General features: G+C 37.5%; 1 protein-coding gene across 3 annotated transcripts in view; it reads right to left on the bottom strand.

The window, feature by feature from the left end:
- The window catches only part of EYS (eyes shut homolog (Drosophila)), an 859,267-nt gene that overhangs the window by 185,707 nt on the left and 650,090 nt on the right, over positions 1-23,470 (bottom strand). For all 3 annotated transcript variants that reach the window (XM_017739228.1, XM_017739229.1, XM_017739230.1), the window contains one exon: positions 13,169-13,398. In XM_017739228.1, the coding sequence (XP_017594717.1) occupies positions 13,169-13,398 (230 nt within the window). The remainder of the gene's footprint in view (positions 1-13,168; positions 13,399-23,470) is intronic.

Here is a 23,470-nt window from a genome sequence, read left to right as displayed (position 1 = left end):
CATCAGAACAACAAAAAGTATGGGCCATAGGTTTTATGGTCAAAGACAGAATAAATAAACACAGTGACTCCTAGTGTCAAATTGTAACCCAAGTATTTGGATATACTTTCTGAAATAATCTGTCTGATAGCAGTGACAGTATTCAGCTTTTTATTCAAATTCTCCAATTATTTCCTAGCGTTGTCTCTTTAGGTGGTGCATGTGCTAACAAAATTTCAACCCCAAATTTTCATGGAATTTTCCATTTCACCTTTACCATGTTATATTAATTTTGATGATTGCAATGGCTGCTAATTAAATAAAGCCCCTTGCTTGCTATGATATGATATTGGCTTTTGTGAGCCAGTGCTCTGAATGATCAGACATCCCAGGGTTAGAAAAGGAGGTAAATAGGACCTCACTATACTACATAGTGAAGAATTGATTGGAAATCTCACTGGTTTTTTTCTACATATGTTGTCCAAACCCATTTTTTTTCCCCAAATAAAGAAAGAAACTCCATAGTTCAGTCTTCATTCAGTGATGATTATAGGGAAACATTCAAGTACTTTTAAGAAAAAAGTCTAAGTAGGACTTGGACTAAATATTACTGGTTCTGAAATTGCACCCAGATTTGTACCAAAAAATACTACCAATATATAACTGAATTCAGGTTTTGTTTAGTAAGTATTATCTCATTTTCAAAGTTATTTTCATTATCAATTATAAATAACCACAGATAAAACAAATTATGTGTAGATAGGACATAAAAGGAAGGAGAATATTGAGGGAGTATTTAAAGTAAAAGCATTTTATCTGCTAAGCATTCAGTAACACATTGTTAGTAAAGAATCTCATTTTCACTTCTTGTCTCACCTGCATTCCCTATTAAATGGGGTACACAACCATTCTACTGACCTGACCTCCCCACCACAGGGGCCACTACAAACACCTATAGCCACAACCACTGTGAACACCTTTACCACAGAATGCATCTTCTGCTGACTCATGCAAAATGAGCAGGTTAGTTCAGACAAATGCTTGTCTAGGTGGGTGCTGCATGGCTCAGACTGCCTCTGAAAGCAGTGTGCCAGCAGGTACATAACATACTCACATATGCTTTGCTGCATCTGTAAAATTAACTTGATCAACTTTTAACTATTTAATTAAACTGGTCTGGACTGGAAATCAGAAATGTTTACCACATAGCTGGATTGGAAGAAGAGTGATGCAAGTTTGTAACAGTGGCCAGGTACCAGGAAGAAGACTTCCACCTAAGTGGGAGAGTGTACACATGTAAGAGTGACTCAGCCCTCGTACCTGGAGTAGTGTGTCTGGTTCTGGGCTCGTCAGTACAAGAAAGACAAGGAGCTACTGGAAAGGATCCAGCAGAGATTAATTGGGGTCTGGACCATCTCTCTCATGAGGAGGGACTGCAAGAGCTGGGCCTGTTTAGTCCAGAGAAGAAAAGACATAGAGGGGATCCCACTAACGCATGTAAATATCTTGAATGCAGGTGTCAGGAGGATGGTGCCAGGCTCTTTTCAGTGGTGCCCAGGGAGAGGATGAGAAGCAGTGGCCATAAACTAAAACACAGGAAGTTTCATCTCGACATGAGGAAGAAGTTCTTTACACTGCCCTCAGATGTACTGGAACAGGCTGCCCATGGAGCTCATGGAGTCTCCTTCTCCGGAGATATTCAAAACCCACCTGAGTATGTTCCTGTGTTACCTGCTCTAGGTGACCACGCCTTGGAAAGGAGGTTGGACTGGATGATCTCCAGAGGTTCCTTCAAACCCTAAGAGTTCTGTAATTCTGTGACACAGAAATTGCCAAATACAAGATGATAAAAATGTCCCTTTATTTGTACTGGGGTTCAAAAAAAAAAGGATGCTGAGTCAGCCTCTTTTATTTCTGTTCACACTGCCCTGGGGGGGTTGGCAAGTCCAAAAGGACTGTAACAGCTACAACAAGAAAAAGGGAGAATAAACAAACAACAAATGGTGGCAGGAAAAGATACAAAACTATTATGAAGTTGAAATATAGAGATTTTTTGTGTTTTATACACATATTTACAATAGCATATAAATAGTTTATTGCTATTTGGGAGAACAAAGCCACAAAATAAATAAGGATATAATACAGTATTATGTGGCCTGCAACATAACATTAAGGAAGAAAAGGAGAAACAGCATTGTTCAGGGTCAGTGAGAACTGACATTTCTGGTTTTAACAGTCTACCTTTAATGACATTTCACAGTATTGTCATAGATGCTTTCGACATTTTTCTCCCTCAGTTTTTGTTTTTTAATAGGCAGACATTAATAATAGGTTATTTTAGAGGCTCATGAATCAAATGTTTAGAGGAAAGACACTTTTTTTTAGGGAAGCACCTCTTAAAGCAGAAAATGAAAATAGCCATGCTCTGAGCAAAAAATTGTGGCATAGATAAATGAAGATCTTGCCAGAACTTATAAAAACCCTAATGTCATGCAGAGTGACTAAGCCTTATTGATTATTACAAGTTAGCATCATCACTACTCATAGAGTCCTGTATGTTTTTGGCAAGTTGTTCATGTGAAAAATAAGACACAGCAATATAATAGCATAGCATTAATCTACTGCTTCTGAAACTGTAACAATGCAGCAGGATTTCAAAGTGCTACTACTGGAGCCAGGAGAAAGAATGAAGAATGTTGCAGTTCTGGAAATGCAGCAAACGTGATGTACTTTCACAGGTACCAGAAAATGCAAACAGATGCAGGGGTTGGTGGTAAAGTTCCATTTGAAACCTCATTTTAGCAACAACAAAGTAGCATTCCCTGCACTGATATAGGATGATTAACACTGCAAGCTGAAAGAGTTTGTGCAAATGGAAAATATAAAACATTAATTTCCTTCCTTAGAGAGTTCTGAATTTTTACTAGCTTTCCTTTGTCCAAGAATATTTTCTTTATCCTTTTAAGAGAACTTCAGCTGGATTAAGTATAATGCTGCTATTTCTCTTTATAACTGCTCATTTTATTTAGCTTTTCTAGATTCGTATTTAAAAAATATTTTCATTGTTCAGCTGCCCTATCACACGACCTCACAAATCTGTCCTGCCTGCTGTTAAGTAACACAGTAGTAATTCCTTTATCTTGTTCCCTCCTCCTTTTCTTAACTGTTATCAACATTGTAGCATATCTAACTGGGACCAAAGGCTTAATAACCTTTTTAATGGACCTAAAATCCTAAACAAAGCAAAACAAACAAACAAATCGGGGTGACCCTTGAAACAGACACATTTTGAGCCAATATTTTGGATCCAAATGTTCAGTTCTGACAGAATTTATTGTTACTGTTCCTTTTAAATCTTTTGCCTCCCCAGCATCTCTGGATAAATTTTAGACCCTCAAGCATCAGCAGCTGGATTATTCATGGGAATGTTCAGGCTTTAAATCTGGGCTGACATTCTTTCCTTTATTCTCAATTGCACTCAGGTTCATCTCCAGAAATGTCAAAAAATGGGAGATTGATTCTGATCGTCTAGAAATGAATTTCATATTCTCAATTCCTCTCTTGAGTCTCTCTGAATTCAACTTTAAAGAAGAAATTTATGCAGCCTGCTGGATTTCAAAGAACAATGAATGAAAGATCCCTTCATACTCGATTTTTTTAATGTGTGGAAGTTCTTGATTTTCTGCACCTTTTTTCTGCATTAATATTTTTATGAGTGATTTAAAATGCTTTTATACCAAGAGCACAATTAATGTAATAGGTTTTCTGTAAAACTCCTACATGAGAACCTCTGAACAGAGAGGGTTGTGTAGTGATTCTACAATGCTCTTAGCTAGACGCTCAAGGAAGCACACATGTATTTAGTAAGATACTTCCATCTTATGGGGTTTTTTTCTATTAAAACAAAACCTCTGTAATTTAAACCCCAGACAAACCTGCAGTGATAAGCCTTTTTAGTTTTGCAACTGTGTTGCATAAAACCCAAAACCCAGTAGCACACTCCCTTTTATATGAGAAAATGCATGGGAAGACACAGGTGTACAACAGGAACTGGGCTTCTGCTGTCAAACTCTAAAAGAAACTTAAAAAGCTTGTGGCTGTACTTTATCACATTGTATATATTTTACTCATATAAATCTTTGATTGATTTATGCTCTTTAATTTGCTGACATTCACCAGTTGCTGAAACCAATTGTACACAAGAATAAAAACAAACAGCCATTCATTTATAATTATTTCCATAAGATAGTGTTAAGAATAATGCCATGTGATGGAAAACAGCTTTGGAAGTCACATGAATCTATAGTTTTCCATTTTGGTTGGTAGAAGCTAAGCCTTGCCTTTTTTTCCCTTGGGTTTATCTTTTATATTTGCATATTTTCTATAGTATTCAATATGCAAATGTCTTTTATTATTTAATTATAATACAGTAGTTTTATTTTTGCCTTGTTTAGGGCTAAAGAATCCATTAAAGAAAATTCTTGATACAGGGAAATACAATTCACGCAGGAAAATTGTTTTCATTTATGGAAGCCATTTTCTGAAGTACGAATCTAACAGTGTCTGGACAATGTTGTTGTAACTGCTGGACTCTGCCTAGCAGGCTGCTGCTCCCTGAGAGCTCAGTGAGGGTTTCCTAGGGCCGTGTGATCAGTCACATCCCGGAGTCCATTTCAAACAGCCCCTCGATCTCGCTCCAGCAGCCAGCAGCGTTACAATGCAGTGGTGGTAAAGGAGGCGAGAAGGGTCTCCCATGAGGGTTTGACATGGCTTTAATCACATCTTGTCGCCACACTATTCAGAGGTAGAGAGACAACATGATCTGGGTGTGGGGTGGTTTTGTCAGGGGCCCAAGGGCGGTCCCTGGGTGGGGTTGGGGTACAGGAGCAAAAAGGGAGAAACCAAGGAAGTGGCCAAGGCCAGGGCAGGGAACAGGGGGAACATGTGAAATAGGAAAAGCAATGGATTAACAGATCCCCAAATCAATTCTTTGCTCTGTTTCATGATGTATTCGGTATTTTCAGTAGTTCAACTAAAACACAGGGAGACTACATGCTCACAAGCTTTTGAACCTCTCCATGTTCTTCACAGAACTGATTTACATCCATTTTGAATTTAAGTAGATGAGTATATTGTGCTACTAGGAAATTCACCTTCTGAATACTAGATTTCCTGGGTAACTAAAATGCTAAACAGCTAAAATGTTTTTGTTGTATAATTTTTGCCTATTTTATCACCACAAACTGTTATTACAAAAATATAAAGAAACTACAATGGTGGAAAGAAAAACTGGCTTTTTATATTACATAAAAGGAGTGACTTCCTCAGAGGGAGGCTGGAGGCTTGAGGACACTTGCAAGAGTAACTTCCTAACACCTATATAATAAATTTTCCTCCTCTTTAAACACCAGCAGTTTAAGATTTTGTATAAATGCAGGCACCAGTGTTCCATGAAGATGCATGGAAAGGAATGTGTTAGGCACTCTTAATTAGAAATAATATGGGGTTTCATGCTTAAGTCAGAAATGTATGCTTAGGCCAGGAAACAGCAAAGCCATTTTCTATGTAACCACGTTATGTAAGTACCCACTATCCTTCCAAAATGGCCACTGGCCTTGGGAGGTGACATGAAAGGATGGGCCAGGTGACATGGTCCTGAGCAGGACATTTTACTGAGGTCTCTAGAGAATCCTGATGTTCACTCCCTCAGCTAGCTGAAAGCTCCTGAGTGTGGTCTGGGAGCAGATGCAGAGCTGCCCACCTTGTATGCAGAAACGAACAAAACCCCTCTGTTTTTAATCACAGCATTCTTGAAATCAAAATGTCAAGGCAGTAGAACATACTGTTATCTTAACTCAGTAACACAGATGATTTCTAGCTAAGGACTAAATTGACTGTGCTGTAAAAGCACACACAGTCTTCTATGTCTCTTTCTCACAGGTTACACAATAAAGCTCAAAAACATTATTTAATACCTCACCTGCTTTATTACACGGTATCTCCTGGGGAAGAACTCAAGTGAGTCAAGCTCAGAAAACAAGCATTGCCATACTGCCAGGGGAGACACATTTTTGCGGATGACTTGATTATCAGCAAGCTAGCACAACAGAACAAATGGCTGCAATTCAGGAGATACTGAAAGAAGATTTTTCCAGAAAATGCCATAAATACAGAAGTAAAGGAAGAAAAAAGTAAGTATTTGTCACTTATGCAACAATGATTACCTTCAAATGAAAAAGGACTCAAAGGACTGGGACATTAGCAGCTTAATATGTTGCAAGCTTTAGAAAGGATAAACTTTATACTGACATTTTCAAGTGGAAAATGAAGGGAAGAAAGCTTGTTCCCTGCAAATTGTAAACTCACCATTATTTCATTTTCTGCTATCTGTTTTTGCCCAGAATAGACTTTGTTATCAAACTGTTACAATTCTCCTAAGAGACAAGAAAACATTCATTCACATTAAAGAAATAGTGATTCAAAAGACAAATGCTAGAAATGGCAAAATTTCATAGGTCTGGTCCATTTGATGAGGAGATGAAGACTTTTCTACTGCTTTTATCAATTGTTTTTTCCAGAAATGCTCATTCATGCAAGTCCTTATAGCAAACTGCTACAGCTATATCAGTTTTAATAGAATCCAAATCAAAATAAACAACTTTAAACGACACTTAAAACCAAGCGTTCTTATTTTAAATGGCTCATGACTGGATGTGAATGGATGTGAACAAAGGACAAAAGATGTACCAGCAAACTGACGACTTCATAAAAATTTTCTATAATTATTAACTTTTTTCACCGCAATCTACCAAAGCAACTTATGCCCAACAGGCTCCATAATCTGTTTCACAGAACAGACTTGTGAAATATATATTACCCCTCTGTTAAATAAGAGAACCCTATAGTTCTACAGTATAGCTTATAGCTCTAGATTATATGCTATAGCAGTAGACCCTACAGCTGTTCTGGAACACATTGGTTGTGGGTAGATGGCAGCTGCAATCATAAATAACTATACAGACACCAAGGCAGCAGTTTTTAAGAGTTGGTTGGTGCTTTGAAGAGCTCTTTCCACATCTCAACACACTCTCTTTCTCGTTATCCTATCTCTAGGTATAGTTAAGGTGCATCTTAAACTCTCATTTAATCACATATTTAGTCTTAACAGTCATAGAAAACTGTCACATCCCTTTACAACTTTATTAAGTCCTCTGGAGGAATTTGAGATGTAGGCTGATTTTAAGTGATAAACTTACATGGATGACCAAACAAGTAACAGAACGGAGGCATCCTAATTCAGCATCTGACATAGCAGAATACCTGCATCCTGAACATAAATCACATGAATCACACAGATTCCTTAAACTCTTAGAATTAAATACATGTAAAGCTTACATGCTTCACTGAATCTGGGACATAATATCTAAATTAGATGAAAATGAAATATTAGGTTGTATGAAAGCTCATATTGACATTTGTTTTTGAAATGGCAAAATTCTACAAAACTGTTCAGGAGAGCAGAAGAAGGATTAGTTTTGTTTCACCTCTTCCTTGTGAACTCAGCTTCTTTTCCCTCCTGTTTTCCTGTTTTCCTTTGATTTCAAAAACACTTCAGCGAATTAACCTACACTAAAATAAAATTGATAGAACAAGATGCCATTGGATTGGAGATATTTTAGACATCTTGAAAAAGTCTCCATAATTTTGTGAACTAAGAAGGAAAAAAAGCAAGGACCATATGCTAAATCCAGGTGATTGTGTAGCTAATATGATTACTCACAGACACTGGGTATTACGGAGTGTTAACAAGTTACACGTCACAAGGTTTGTCTTATCTGATATCAAAGTGCAAAATTATATCCACAAGTGAAAGTGCAGAGAAGAAAATTAATTTATATGACTCCCTTTTTCATTTCTCAGGCAAGTAATATTTCTGTTGAATTTTATTGAATGGAATAACATGTGGGAATGGCTAGCTATTTCCTATGAAAATTGCTATAATCTCAAATAGTGTATCAAATCCAGCATACAAAGTTAACTTCTGGCTAAATCCTTGATAGTTCTTAACTAGCCTACGGTGTTCTTAATTTTCAATCCCATCCCCTAAAACAAAAAATTAAGTCTGAAGGGAAAACTTCCTTCTTTTTTTCAAATCTAGCCCAAAAACTAGAGAATTCATTCGAAAGTTTTACATACACGAATACAAATCGTGGGATATCAATAGGCATCTCATTAGTCTAGACATAAGCTGTGGTTAATGACATCAAATTAATGACTGAGCTAATTTATAGCTATCTCTAAATACGTTATTTTTTTCCTGCTCACAGAGTTCTACAAGGTATGAATCATTTTGAAGGAGGACAAAATGAATGAAAGAACTCTTGAACCCTGGAAATCCAGAGGCTTTGGGGCAACCACATCCCATTTTTTCTTTCTGGGTACCTCAACCTGAAACTTGAATGTGGTGATGAAAGGGCAATTGTCCTTCCTCAACCTCTTTATATCATTTTCACTGGCTCACTTTTCTTTTTGATGGAAAATGTCACAGACTTGTTTTAAATCATACATACACAGTATAAATGTTATTAAGCAGATAAATAGTTCTACTGGAGACATGAAATTGTTCTAAATATGGTTGAAATAACAGGAATTGGACCAACTACGTTTCTTTTCAAAGCCAAATACATAAAGACAAGACCCCCCAGACTTGTCTGAGATGAATGATGGTAGTCAGTGACGCAAGTTAGAAATGTTAAGTTGGGAACAATGTCTAGAAAAGTGTCTATAAAAGAAACTTCCAGTGTTCAGGGTGATATTATCAAGTATTCCTGAAAAAATCAGGAATTCAACAAGTATATCCTGGGGAACAAATGTAGCAAAGTCTTTAGTGTGACTGTTCCAACCTAAATGCCTGCAACAGCTTTCCATTTTACTGCTATTTTTGCAGCTTTGTCAAAGGAGTTGACCTTTAAGTAACATACAGAATATACACGGGCAACATATCAAATTAAACAGATTTCCTGGTTTTAACACATGACATTTAAATACTCTTTTTATTGAACAATTTATAAAATTTTTACAGAATACTAAAAATGTAGAGACTTTAAAAATGTTAATCTTATAATTAACAGTCAAGGACATACTCTCTTCGCACATGCAAGACACTGATATTCCAAACCTATCGCTATGAACTTTCCAGTAATACACCACCATCTGCTTTTGTGCTAAAGCAGAACCATTGCAGTTTTTTCCACTCATGCAGACAACACAGCTTAGCTAATAAAGAAAGATTGTTACATTTCATGTGAAAGTGAAAAAGCTTATTTATACAGAAAGGTAAAAGAAAAATGGGTAGTGCAGAGTACACTATCTTCATAGTATTCCCTATCTATAAAATCCTCCCTTTCTATTGTATGAAAGCAGTCATGTAGCACTCACCACTGAGTAATGAAGATTAATTTTATGTGACAAACAGATTTTCTATGATGCATTTTAATACAGTTTTTAAAATACATCTTGTACTAACCTCTAATTTCCAATTAACTTCGATAATTTGTAGTTTAAAAACAAAATGAAAAAGGGAAATACCAAAAGCAGTATTAAAGGGAACTGAGGCCTCAGATGGTTGCCCTTCCATGCTTTATACTAAATCCTCACTTTGGCGCTTTGGTATATAACCAGTGTGGATAACTTCAGTTTGAATTTGGCTAACACATTGATTTGAATGCATACATTTCTATTTCCGTAGAAAAATTAAGATAAACTTCCACTTTCCAAAACTGTCATTTAGAGATATTTCAGAGGTATCTGTTTAGAGTAAGTACACTGTGTATTTAGATAAACTGGCTTGGTCTAATATAGCCGTTAGGATAATTGTGACTTGAATGTACTTCTTGTAAGGGCAGAACAACTGCTGGAGTTTACTAGTCAAGGAACAATTGAATAAAAACACGAAATTACATTTAATAACACTCATCAAGTTAAAACACATAACTGATAATGACATCAGTTGCTTTCACTCTAGAAGGTGTTCTTACACTGTAACAAAAATAGTTGTTACTAATAAACAGGGTATCTTACTTTAGCTATTAAATTAGCAAATACACCCATTCTGGTGAAGCCAAGATTTCCACAGAGGGTTTGTATGTAAGACCCTGTGCACCCCAGGTGGACTGTTAATATGCCAAGTGTACGATGAGTTTTTCGCAGAAATTTAGTTAATAGTAGGTATAAGGCAGATCACAAAGAAGATTAATGAAAATATATTGCTGAAATGTACAGGTATACATAATAGCATGTCTAAAACAGATCACAGCTACCTTTAAGGAGTCAAGAGAAAATTTCCTTGACTGGAGCACAATTTCTGTACTGCATGCATGATAATTTACTTTCTACATTGGAAGGTCTATAGTAAATAATTATAAAATTATTGCAAATGCTCCTATCTCCTGTAATTATAAGGTCTCTGCAGATTTCTTGAAGAACTGGTCTTTGAATATCAAATGATGATTTATAATATCAATAATATTTGATTTGATTATCAATAATGATTTATAAAAAGGCAATTTCTGGTTTCATTAGACTAAGTTATCAATCTCATTGAAAATTAAGGATTAAATAAAATCACACTATGCTGCAGTTACTTTTCAGCTACTAAATACAGGATACATCAAGTCATTTTCTGATCTATAAAAAGATGCAATGTGACAGCATGAGCTCTGGGATGTAGCTGCCCCAGTGAGCTTCCAGCTGATGAGCATGTCAGATCCTGCAGCCCTGGCTGACCCAGGAACACTAACAAAAAGGAGAAGGCCGTTCCCTGTATTGAACCCTGTATTGGAGTTTTAGAGGGTAAAAGCAGAGCTCTGTGAAAAGAGAACTTATTTCATCTTCTCCACACAAAAAGAAAAAGAAAAGAAACGTTATTCTTCCAGTACTAGAACTATTAGACATCCTATGTGAAAATACATCATGTAAGCTGCAGAAAAGTAAAAGGCATCTCTTCCACTCTTAGGAAAAAAAAATAGATATCTCATGGAAACTGGGTGTTTGACCATTAAAAGGATGATATGATTATTCAGATGAGGTTATGTTCTCCAAAGGAGCTACTTGTTTCCTGGTTTCTTTAAAGCTTCTATTCTGTTTTATTGAATGGAATGGCTACTGGTGTATCTCATGTAGGGAGCTTCAGTCCTAACCCTGGTTACAACTGCAACTTAGTCCAAGGGTCCCCTGCTTTTAATTTGCTCTTTGGGTAGTCATAATTCAGTCATATTTTCACACATGATTTTTGAAACAAGATCACAGAAAGAGAAAGAGAAGGCGACCCCTTCATTTACACAACTGAGATAAACTTCCTTGGAAGACAAATTTCCTTGGAAGTGTAGCTGGAGGTCAGCTCATTCCACTCTATGAACTCTGCTGGCCTGCACTGGTCAAGCTGCAAAGGAGAAAATGGCTTAGAATGCTGTATTTTTGAATGAGCAACATAAAAATATCTTTTCTAGTCCATGAAATAGAAGGTACTTCCCCCAAAGTCTGTGGCATGTGGAAGTAAGTACTCAGCCCAGACAATATCATTCAAACACAGATTGTGTCAGTTATCATTAAAAACACCAAACCATAGAAGACCCCTAGAGACGGACAGATCAGCTGGAAGGTCAGAAGAAAGCAGCAATCAGACACTGGTGGAAGGAACCAGAGGAGTCTCACAGAGTGGTTGTGCACACATGCTGATAATGGCCTATTACCACAGGACGTCTGTCAGACTCCTGCTTAAACTGAACATTGCTTACTCCTGGCATAACCCTTGGAAAAAGCCAAAACCTGCTCTCATTCAAAATACCACAGATGATGCTGATAAAAAGGATGCCAACTGCATTTTTGGAACACAGAAGGAAATTCTGGCACATAAAATGCATGTAAATAAATAAAAAAACTTTATTGAAAAGTTGAAAATAATTGAAGCACTAACTAAATCTTTTATGCTTTATGGAATCACCTTTTTTTAGTTTTGTTATTTTATGTTGCAGTTTCCACAGCTGCAGTGTATCGTAAGCAAGTGCAAAGACTATGCCCAGATACTGAATATGTAGAAAATACTCATGGGATTCAATCTTAACATTGAAAATTTTCAAATATATGATTTATTATAAATTTGAGAAAGGCTACATGGTAAAATATTCTCTGATGTGTAAGCAACACATGAGAATTTTTTTTTTGAGCTGACAGTCAGTGATTGTTTTCACATATAGTGAGTGCAATGACATATTTTTAGGCAGTAATACAAGGTGATGCTAGCTCAGATACACTGGCAGTCTGGCAAGGGCATTTTTAACTGTATTTACTTTTACTTCATACCATGGGAAGTTCATTAGGAGGATGATACTGTTATATAACAACAATCTAGAAAATTTTTTTGTTCTTTTCCTGTACACCAGTAATGCCCTTTAGTGCTATGAGAATTATCTACTGCAATCCATAGCCCACGGTACCTTAAAAGTTAAAACAGTTTTTGAAGCCAGCTATGAAATTTATTCTAAAAAAAGAACTTTCTGAAAAGCAATAATGAAAAGCAATTATAATTACAAAACAGAAATGTTGATCAGTTTGTCTTATAGCCTTGACTCACGTTACAAAGAAACCAAAATTACTAAAAGAATTATTTTTATTGAAATTCTAATTAAAATATATTCATTTGATTGATCTATGCTTTATGAGCAACAGTAGTAGAAGTATAAATGAGTTACAGAGTAAAAAAAAAAGCCTTTTTCAACAAAGTATCAGACACAGTGATGAAAAAAAACCACTCTGTAGAATGTAAAACATAATCTTTTGAGGAAATCTTCTCCTTATTTTCATAAGTTAACTTTCTTCTGTCCCAGAAATAACACACTGAAAACCATAAATTAAAACTCTGCACAACAATTTTGCACAAATAGCAGAATGTTTCTTTTAATTAACTCAAATCTGCAACTCTTAGGAGTGTGCCTGACTGATAATCACTTAAATTACACTGCAAACAAGTATTATTCAAATTGCCTCAGTGAATTTGCTCCTCAGTTACCAACAGTAACTGGGATGAAAAGCAGAGAAATATGACAATCAATACTTCTTCCCCTTTTTCACCTCCAAAGCAGAATAAGACTTGCATTTCATAACTAATAGGGAAAAAATTAAATGCAATTACCTTTCTCACAGAACCGACCAGTGAAATGTAGTGGGCAGTCACACTGGAACGAGGTGGCCCCGGTAGGCAGAGAGAGAGGATGACATGTCCCTCCATTGTGGCACAGTCCTTCCTGGCATACAGATGGTAATTCAGGGGAAATCTGAGAGGGTACACCAGGGTCAGGCAAGTGAGGCACATCAGAAGAAACCACAGGGAATGCTGTTGACAGATGTGTGGGTACAGAGATTCTGAAAGGAGAGAGACAACATATCAAAGGGAAAAAACCCATGAGATCTAATTTTGTTACTGCACTTAAGCTTCAATTGGTATTAAGTTGGTTTTTTTGTTAATAGAAATTCAGGCTAAACTTAAGAAAATGTGAATACATAAAGAATTCTCAAATCAAGTCCCCATCCAGAAATCTAGCAAAAACACAGTGAAGGTATTTTTTCCTGGGAGGGAGCAAGAAATAGCCTTCATGCAGGTAGCATGGTTTGCACGTGCTATGGTTATTCATTTTTGGTGGGTGTCAGCAACGGTTGATAAATAAGCACAGGCTTCACCTATTAAATATCTTATTGCTTGAAGTTACCAAAATTTTTAAGGCAGTTCTAGAAGAGACGACTTCCATTCAAGTAGATCAATCATGCACAGCAGAAGGGAAGAAGTTGAAGTACAGAAACAGTATCTTTTAATTCACAGAAATGTTGGGGAGAAGGGGGAAAGGTGAAGAAAAAGAGAGGCTCTTTTGGTTTAATACCACCTGTTTGTCAATCTTGTTTATTACTCTTTTTTGTTTCTACCAGAGAGCCAAACTTGTGACTCACTAAAACTGTGCAAAGGTAAGGCTTCCAATTTACCAAGCACAACAACTTATGTGCATGACACAAGTTACTATGGTGAGGGCAAAGAAAAAGGAATCAAGAGTCCCAAGAAGATTCATGACTATTTAATAAGCATTATCACTTAAAAAATAAGTTCTCACTGAATTTTACATAAGAAATATACATTTTTCTTTCATTTTCTGAAGTTCAAGAGATTCTATTTTTTTCCCAGACACCAATTTCTAATTCTGAATTCTAATTTGGAAACTATAACCTAATAAAATATCTTACTATTTATACCTCCTTGGTAATTTAAATATTTGTGAATATTTCTCTTGTTTTAATGTTGTTCCAAGAAAAAGAAAATAATTGGAAGGCTGGAGCACCTCTCCTACAAATACAGGTTGAAAGACTTAGCCTGGAGAAGAGAAGGCTTTGGGGAGACCTAATTACAGCCTTCAAGTACCTGAAGGAGTCTACTGGAAAGCTGGAGAGGGACTTTCTGTGAGAGCATGTAGTGATAGGACAAGGAATGATGGCTTTAAGCTGAAGGAGGGAAAGTTTAGGGTAGATATTAGGGAAAAATTCTTTACTGTGAGGGTGGTTAGGCACTGGAACAGGTTGCCCAGAGAAGTTGTGGATGCACCATCACTGGAAGTGTTCAAGGCCAGGTTGGATAGGGCTCTGAGCAACCTGGTCAAGTGAAAGGTGTCTCAGCCCACAGCAGTGAGGTTGGAATTAGATAATCTTTAAGATCCCTTTTAACCCAAATCTATGATTCTATAAAATGGAGATGAGGTTGAACTGAAATGTCATTAACATTTTGGGCAAAATAGTATAGAAATTAAGTGCTTAATACAATGGTTTATAGGCACCACAGTTGGCAAAAGACAGTATTTTTTGGCAATGTGTTAAACATCAATAGTGAAATTCATACTTATTTTGGTGAAAATGGTGGCATAAAGCTGATTTATTAAAAAAAATAAAAAGACCCTATATTGTCCCCTGCTGTGTCCTTCCCTTTCTCTTTGTCACCCACTCTTGTATCAGCTAAAACTTCTGCTTCGCCATATTTTAGAGTTGGGAGTACGTCTTAAAAAGAAGCATTTGAAAGTGATGATGCACCAGTAGATTGCAACTGCAGAAACAAGATAGATGGGGACGCATTCAGAGTGACATTGCATTCACCACTCCATGCATCTGTCTATCTTCTTCTTAAGTCTAGCTTCCAAATTGTTTACATATCCCATTTACTTGAAAACTGATTTTAATAATTGACTTTTTTTGAATCTGTATTTTAGAAAGTACTAAAAAACTTCATAATATTCTGAAAAAACCCCCACCCAACATAACACATCCAAGGTAAGTAAGTTGTCTCTTAATGTCACTATTAAATACTCAGCTCTCTAAATTATCAATACAGCAAAAAAAGGATACATACCCAGAGTCAGTTAGGAAGAAAAAGGAGGTGGACAGAGGAAGGAGACAAATAATTCAGGGCAAAGTAAATCTCTAAGGGAACTCAAAGAAAGCCACAGTAACTGAGAAAGGAGTGGAGCCTGGGAAAGAACAAAAGGGACACAGGGCTTGTGTGACAGTAAAGAGGATATGTGCAGGGCCATAATAGCAAGGAAAACATTAGAATGGGATACTTATGCAGGGATGCAGACTGCATCCAAAACACAAAATAGCCAAAATACACATACTGTAGTGCTTAGGAATGAGGATTTCAGGGCAGTTAAAAGCTATCTACTTTATATGAGAGAAAAGCATCCAAAAAAAAATGGCAGTCATCAAGACGGCTGTAAATAAATCCTTAAAATATTTTTGAGGCTGAGGACTTGCTGATAAAAGACCTGAAACTTTAAGAAAATAAGTGACTTACTGTTTATTTCCATTTAGATGAATAGAATAACAACATTTCCTTTTCTATAAATACAATGAAAGCAATGTAATTGCTGGATTTATAACAATAGTTTTCTCCTAAAGGAAATAACTAACATGAACTTCATGTAGGGTATTCCATTCAGAGCAGCATTAAGGGTTCACTAACGTGTGTTATCTTCCACCAGGCTAGCACAGCAAATTAAAAATGCTTAGTCACCTGCTGGGATTACAACCTTTGATTAAAACTAAATAAACCAAAAATCTTGATTTTGTCCCCAAGCACAACCTAAATGTTGTAGAAACTCTGAACTGATAGCAGGTTTACAGAAAGATTTAGACATTTACAGAAGAAATTGATTGGAAGAAATTACTGGTATTTGTTGATTTTTCTGTTACTCCTGAAAAAAAAAAAAGCCAACAAAAACTACTTAAAACCTGGGGAATGAACACGGTAAAAACTAAGTTCTTACTACTAGCTATTAGAGAGACCATTTTTTTAATGACAGCTAATCCTATCTGACCACTGCAAAACTTACTCCTCTGAACGTGGTCAGAGCTACTGTCAGATGTAAAATGCTGAACAAGAGGGAGAGCTGTCTGACTGGCAGGTGCATTCTTGTCTCCACTGAAAGCACTGGTTTCCAGCTGTGGAAGTTTCACATCCCCTTTCTGATGGGAAGCTACTATTTTTCTCTAAAATAGAATCACAGCAGTGTGCTTTAAATGAAATTTTATGAGCTCAAGTAATGCAGCCTTGCTTCATTTTTTGGTTGACATTCTAATCTGCAGAGAAGAAAGAAAGGAAAGCTCTTTGGTAGGCTGATTTCTGCCCGGTTCATTTGCTAATTTTTCACAGGATGTCAGCCTTTGCAGTGTTGTTCTGGATGTTTTGCTTCTAGATGGTGCCTGACTGTGTTCGTGCCAGCACTGCTTCCAGGCACCCCGCAGCTCCCTGCCTTACCACAAAAGCAGAGGAGTTTGCTGGGGCTGGTTACTGGGGCAAACATCTGCAGCTGCGCTCACAAGCCGTTCAAGCTGCTGCTGTGAATAAGCAATGACCTCGGCTCAGTGAGTTTTAACTGAAGCATTATTTGAATAAAGAGCTGGGAAGCATTTAAAGTAAAATAGTAATTGAGGTGTTAAAAGTTTTGACAAAGTGTAACAAAAATATATCAAGCAAAACTTGATTCACTGTTACTGCACAACAAGGCCACAATTTTATATTTGTTTTTTTTTTTTCAGTTTCCCAGCCTGTCACCACCTCTCAGGTCCACAATGCATACGAAGATCTTCTAACTTGCTGCAAGCACCAACACATTGTTTTTAATCTTAAAATGAGCTCAAAAAGCTGAGCTTTAAAGGCCTGTGAGCTAATGTTTCATAGCTGAGTGCATGTAAGCTTGAAATGCTTGTCTAAACACATAGACGTTAGTGCAATTTGAAGCCTTGTTTATTTTATATTACATTGTTTGCCACTCAGGGGGATGTATGATGAACTGAATGGCAGGAATATAGTACTTAGTGGTCATGTTCGATGTTATGTTATTAAACCAAAAACACACATACCCAAACCAGCTGTGCTTCCCTGTGCCATACACTCTCCTCTGTTCAACAAGAGCCTGAAACTATTAGTGTGTGGAGTTAGAGGCACTGCAGTTTAATAAGTTAACAAAACCTCTGGGATGACCAGCTCTGCACTGGCCTGGCAGTGAGGGGCTCAACCTTCAGAGGGGCTTACCTGTTTGCTGCCAGTTTAGTCCCTGCACTGGGGCAGTGACCTGGGCCATGAGAGTTGTACAGCCTGAAGAAAGGAAGTTCTGGGGAATCTGGTCAAGTTGTATAAATACCTGAGGGGGGAGGGAAGGGAAAGGATGGAAGCAGATGCTTCTTGCTGGTGGCCAGGACATATGGCAACGGACACAAACTGAAATGCAAGAAATTGCACCTAAATATAAGAGAGCCTATCTTTTTTTTTTTTTTTTTTTTTCAGGGAGATCTATCTGTATAATGGATTTCAAACTGAGACCTGCAAAGAGAGCAGAGTAGTCCCCCAAGTAGTTCATTATCAGGCTGATGGCAGATGTGTCTACAGAAGCACTCTGACATTTCCCATGAAGCAGGCTGATGAGACAGGCAATGGCATGGGAGTCCCAGTGATATGATAACATCTCCACTGCCTATATCTTCTGGTACTTACACACTTAACATTTTATTACTGGAGTAATGGATTTAGCCTTATCTGATATGAGTGGGATAAGGAAGTTTGTATTTTTATCTTGTCAATAAAATAGTTTGTGCTGAGAAGCAACTGCTTTTATTTGCAGTTTTCTTCTGTGGGGAAGTGTGCATCTGCCATTTTTCTTAGGTTGTGACAGAATATTATTTCAAGTGAATGTTTTAGAATTTGGAGCCAAAAGAAAGATTTTTCAAGAGCATTAGCATGCATGGTATAATATAATTTCAAAGCTTACAAAACTGCAAACAGCTGCACTTCATGGAAATGTTGGTTTAAACAGGAATAAATACCTAGCACCTTGCATGTAATTTGGCAAGAATTAATAAAGACTTTTGTAGGCTGTTTATTTCACTGTTCACAACCAGGTCAAGCAGAGTACTTTAAATGGCATCTCACCGATTTCAATGAATCCACAGAGCAATATATCTGTGTACTAACCCTCCTGGAGATACCATTTACAGCACTCAACACAGTAATTGTGAAAAAAATTCAACAGTTTACCGGATATGGATTATTTATATTCTGCAGTTTATATGTGAATCTGATTTCCTCACTCATAACAGTTTTTGTTTTATTTGGAAGAGTTGGGGATCAGTTTTCAGAATAGAGATGATTTATGCTCAGGCATATCTCTTAAAAAATTAAATTTTCAATGTGTGTTCCAGACTGTGAGCCCTGCTTCCACTCCTACAAGCCACAATATTTGGTAGCAGAACTAGATAATGTAGTTGCAGCTTTCCATTAAAAAAATTGCAACTGGAATAACATCATTATTTGCAACTGCTTTTGCACATACAGAATCTCATTTAATGGTGCAAACTCTTAGCAATGCAAATAATATTTCAATATACAGTGCAGCAAAAGATGTGAGAATGAAATTAACAGATAGAATGGAGTTACTGAAATCTCTGTTTACAAATACAAAGCAAAAATTTCAACTCCAGGATGCATAGCAGTGCTAGATATAAGAAGAAATGTCAGTTACAGACAGATGAAAGTAGAAACAGGAAAGGGAAATACATGTACTAAGACATATTCCTGTTGTTTCCTCTAAAGTATATAGATTCCATGAACTTTGCAATGGATAAATAAGTTATTGCAGCAAAAATACTTTATGTTGAAAGTTCATAGCAAAAACCTTTCTAAATTAGGCTTTAAATGAGTGTTCTTTAGATGATATCTGAAAAACATTCTTAGTCCCTAAGTTTAGGACAATTGTTAAAACAATAGTTTTGCTAAAACTGAAGAACTGAATTTCTGTACCAAATCCAGTCATCTTTTTACTTGGTTTGCTGGAAGAAATAAAGGAGCATTAAATCTTTCAGTTGTTCACACTGATCTTTACTTAGGCATAAAACATTACATGTACCAATGATCCAAACATTAAACTCAAAAAAAAGGAGAGGTCGAAGTACTGAGCACTTGAGTGGACCAATATGCAAATCTTGCACTTTCTGAAGTTTAAACAAATCTCAAATCTGTCTGAACTTCAGCTTTCTCTTTTACATTTAGTCAACGATCACAGTTGGAAAACCTCTTACTAGTTTCATCTTTGCTGTTTAGAAAAGGAGCACTTGAAAGGCGTAAGTACTGCATCTTTTTGTTGATTTCTGCAACTAATTTTGTTTCTTGAAACTAGTGGTTTTGAAAGGAAATAAATACTTTCATTCTCTCCTTGATGATTCTTTCAGCAGATGAAAAATGTTATTTTGTTTTTTAACATGACACTGTACTTTTCCTTCTGAAAAGGCTCTTCAAAATTATAATATAACCATTCTGTTCCAGTCCTAAATGGCTGAGTAAATTGTACTAGATAAATTGAGTTCCAGTAACGGAGATGCTATGAAAACTATCTCAAAAATCACAATTCCAGAATGGAGTCACTATTGTTTACCAAAGATTCTATCTAAGTTCAAGAAGTAAAGAAATTCTTCCATCTCATTGATGCCATCTACAATTTAGAACCCAAAATGCATGATCAACCTATGCAATAATAATGCACAATGTGTCTGTCTGTGAGGGATAAAAGAGAAGCACTTCTAGATCCTGAATATGCAATTGATTTCCTAAGCAATAATTCATTCAGGCAAGACTTTTGCATTGTAATTTTTGGGGCTATAGTAGCCAAACTTTGGTCTTTGCCCACAGTGAATATTCTCCAGATGGGTAGTGCCCTGCTTTGACAAGAAAAAAACCCCTGAAATGCTTCAAGAGATATATTTAAAAACCAATTGATACAGTGGAAAAATACAAATCTGTACTCAGGTAAATATTTTAGCCCAAGGGATGGGGAACCATATGTGAACAATTTTCCTTTCTCCATTCAACCCAGCCAGTGCTTATTCCATGCAGGACAGAACAGACAAAGGGACTGGTTTTGGGGAGTTCTTACAGCACTGCTGGAAGCTGAGTGGCATGTTTACAATTCCACCAAGCTAAGGACAGAACTGAAGTCAAAAATCTGAAAAACCAGAAGAGTGCTCTTATGACTGGTCTTAAGAATAAAAACAGAAAGAAGGGATGTACCAACACTGGACTTGTCTTTTACAGTCTCATCTCAACTTTTTCTGGGAATATTTAGGAGATATTGTTCTCTCTGAGATACACTTATAAAATAGAGGCATTCTCAGATACTAACAAGTATGAGGAAGACTCTTAAGAGAAAATGCTTCCAGAATGGCAGGCTGGAAATTCGATGTGCCCTGATTACATTACAGATAAAGTGCAGTTTTGAGAGTACATACTCTGCTTTTAGATGTCTCACATAAGAATAGTTTAGGCCTTTAAATAATTTTTACAGACAAACTGCCTTATTTCTTTTAGGATTAGTTTCCCCATGTGCTGAAAATATTTCTTACCTACTTAATAGAAGTAGGGAAGATCTACACTTATGGTTTTGACTGGGATAGAGTTATGGTAGCAGCTGTGGGTCTGTGTTTTGGATTTGTACTGAGAACAGCATTGGTAACACAGAGATGTTTCAGTTACTGCCACACAGTCTTTGCACACAGTCGAGGCCTTCTCTGCTCCTCACCCCACCCCAGTGAGCAGGCTGGGAGTGTACAAGGAGTTGGAAGGGCACACAGCTTGATCCCAGCTGCCCAAAGGGACACCCCATTGTGTCATGCTCAGCATATAAAACCAAGGGAAGAAGAAGGAAGAGGGAACATTTGGAGTGATGGCATCTATCTTCCCAAGTCAATGTGGCAGGTGATGGAGCAGTGCTTTCCTGGAGATGGCTGAGCATCCACCTGCCTACAGGAAGTGGTGAATGAATTCCTTGTTTTGCTTTGCTTGTCCATGGCTTCAGCTTTACCTATTAAACCATCTTTATCTCCACCCACAAATTTTCTTACTTACACCTTCTGATTCTCCCCCCATCCTACCAGGGAGAACTGAGCAAGTGGCTGAGTGGGGGTTAGTTGCCAGCTGGGGTTAAACCATGACATTTTAAAAATATTAATTAGGATTCCTGGATAGAAAGCTTTTTGCTATTCAAGGACTGTGTTACTGGAGAGAAATAGGAATAAAAAAAAGCATTCTGTATCACGCACTATAGAAATTACCATAAAAGCTGTCCTGAAAGCAAGATGAGACAGATACATTGAAATTTTTAGTACAGAAGGAGTTAAAAATGCAGAGTACTGTTATGTATCATCTAGTCTTCCTTCCAGATTTAATTTCTAATTATATCTTAATGCTGGAGAATGGCTGACATGCATAAACACAAACATCATTTATTCATCAGTAATTTGGCATTTAATTAAAATATTACTGCATTCTCATTGAGTGCATGAGAAAGAGCATTGTAAATATGACAGGTCAAAAAATCCCCATAATATTTACTAAGAAAATGGAAAAAACACAGTACTTGAAACTCCCAAATAGAATTTTACCAGGTAAAAGATAAGGAACTAAAACAATAGGCCTTATGTAATTCTTTTCTGGGAGGAAAAAATTATTTTATAATCAATAAAGTGCATGACGCAAATGAGAGACTAAACAACAGCCCATAGTTAAACTGGGTATTGGGGTTTACTTAAGAACAGATGAGATTAGAGCTGTTATCCTACTTGTTTGTCTCATGCACTCCCATATGCCCTCAGTCCCCCCATGCCCTGTTATGTTCACTGGGTTTCCACTTTCACTTCTAGCAGGGAGGTTGCTGCTGGTCTGGGAAGTTCAAGTGGAAAGTCATTTTGATTCACACTGAGCTGCTGTTTGTTGTAATTGGTCTTGACTGTTACCAGCCACGGTCCCTGTGCATCCCCTGGTATTCATCTCCATGCACCTCTCTTGTCTTCAGTACCCTCCTGCACTTCCAGGATCTTTCTTCCAGCCTGCATGTTTACCTTCTTCTTTCCTGGTCCTCTTCTTTTGTCCAAGACTATATCTTCTTTTCAGGAACTCTTATTCTTCAGCACTCACTTTTTTCTCCAGAATACCCAGCACCCATCTTTCCCAATAAAAACAGAATCACAGAATCAAAGAATAATTATGGTTGGAAAAAGCCCCCAGGACCATTGACTCCAACTTTTGACCAAATACCACCATGTCAACTAAACAATAGCAATGAGTGACACATCCAATCGTTTCTTGAACTCTTTCAGGGATGTGGAGTCCACCACTTCCCTGGGCAGCCTGTTCCAATGCCTGACCACTCTCAGTGAAGAAATTCTTCCTTATGTCCAACCTGAACCTCCCCTGGTGCAGCTTGAGGCTGTTTCCTCTGGTCCTGTCACTTGTTACCTGGGAGAAGAGGCTAACCCCCATTTGGCTTCTAACAAGGTGTAGAGAGTGATAAGGTCTCCCCTAAGCCTTCTTTTCTCCAGGCTAAATAATCCCAGGTCCTTCAGCTACTGTTCCTATGATTTACTCTCTAGATCCTGCCCCAGCTTCATTGCCATCCTCTGGACACATTCCAGCCCCTCAATGTCTTGTATTTAGGAGCCCAGAACTTGAGGTGCAGCCTCACCAGTGCCGAGTACAGAGGGACAATCACTGCCCTGGTCCTGCTGGCCACACTGTTGCTGGTACAGGCCAGGATGCCATTGGCCTTCTTGGCCACCTGGGCACACTCCCAGTTGACCAACACTCCCAGGTCCTTTTCTGCTGGGCAGCTTTCCAGGCACCCTGCCCCAAGCCTGTAGTGCTGTATGGGGTTGTTGTGACCCAAGCACAGAACCCAGCACTTGGACTTGTTGAACCTCACAGCTGGCCTCAGCCCACTGATCCAGCCTGTCCATATCCCTCTGCAGAGTCTTCCTACCTTCCAGCAGATCAACACCCAGATTGGTGTCATCTGCAAACTGACTGAGAGTGCAATTTCCTCATCCAGTTCATCAAAAAAATATTAAGCAAGACTGGTCCCAG

The sequence above is a fragment of the Corvus brachyrhynchos genome, unplaced genomic scaffold (assembly GCF_000691975.1).
Source record: "Corvus brachyrhynchos isolate BGI_N302 unplaced genomic scaffold, ASM69197v1 scaffold136, whole genome shotgun sequence".
NCBI lineage: Eukaryota > Metazoa > Chordata > Aves > Passeriformes > Corvidae > Corvus > Corvus brachyrhynchos.
The sequence above is the reverse complement of the archived record's forward strand: the minus strand, read 5'-3'. Positions and strand labels throughout refer to the sequence as shown.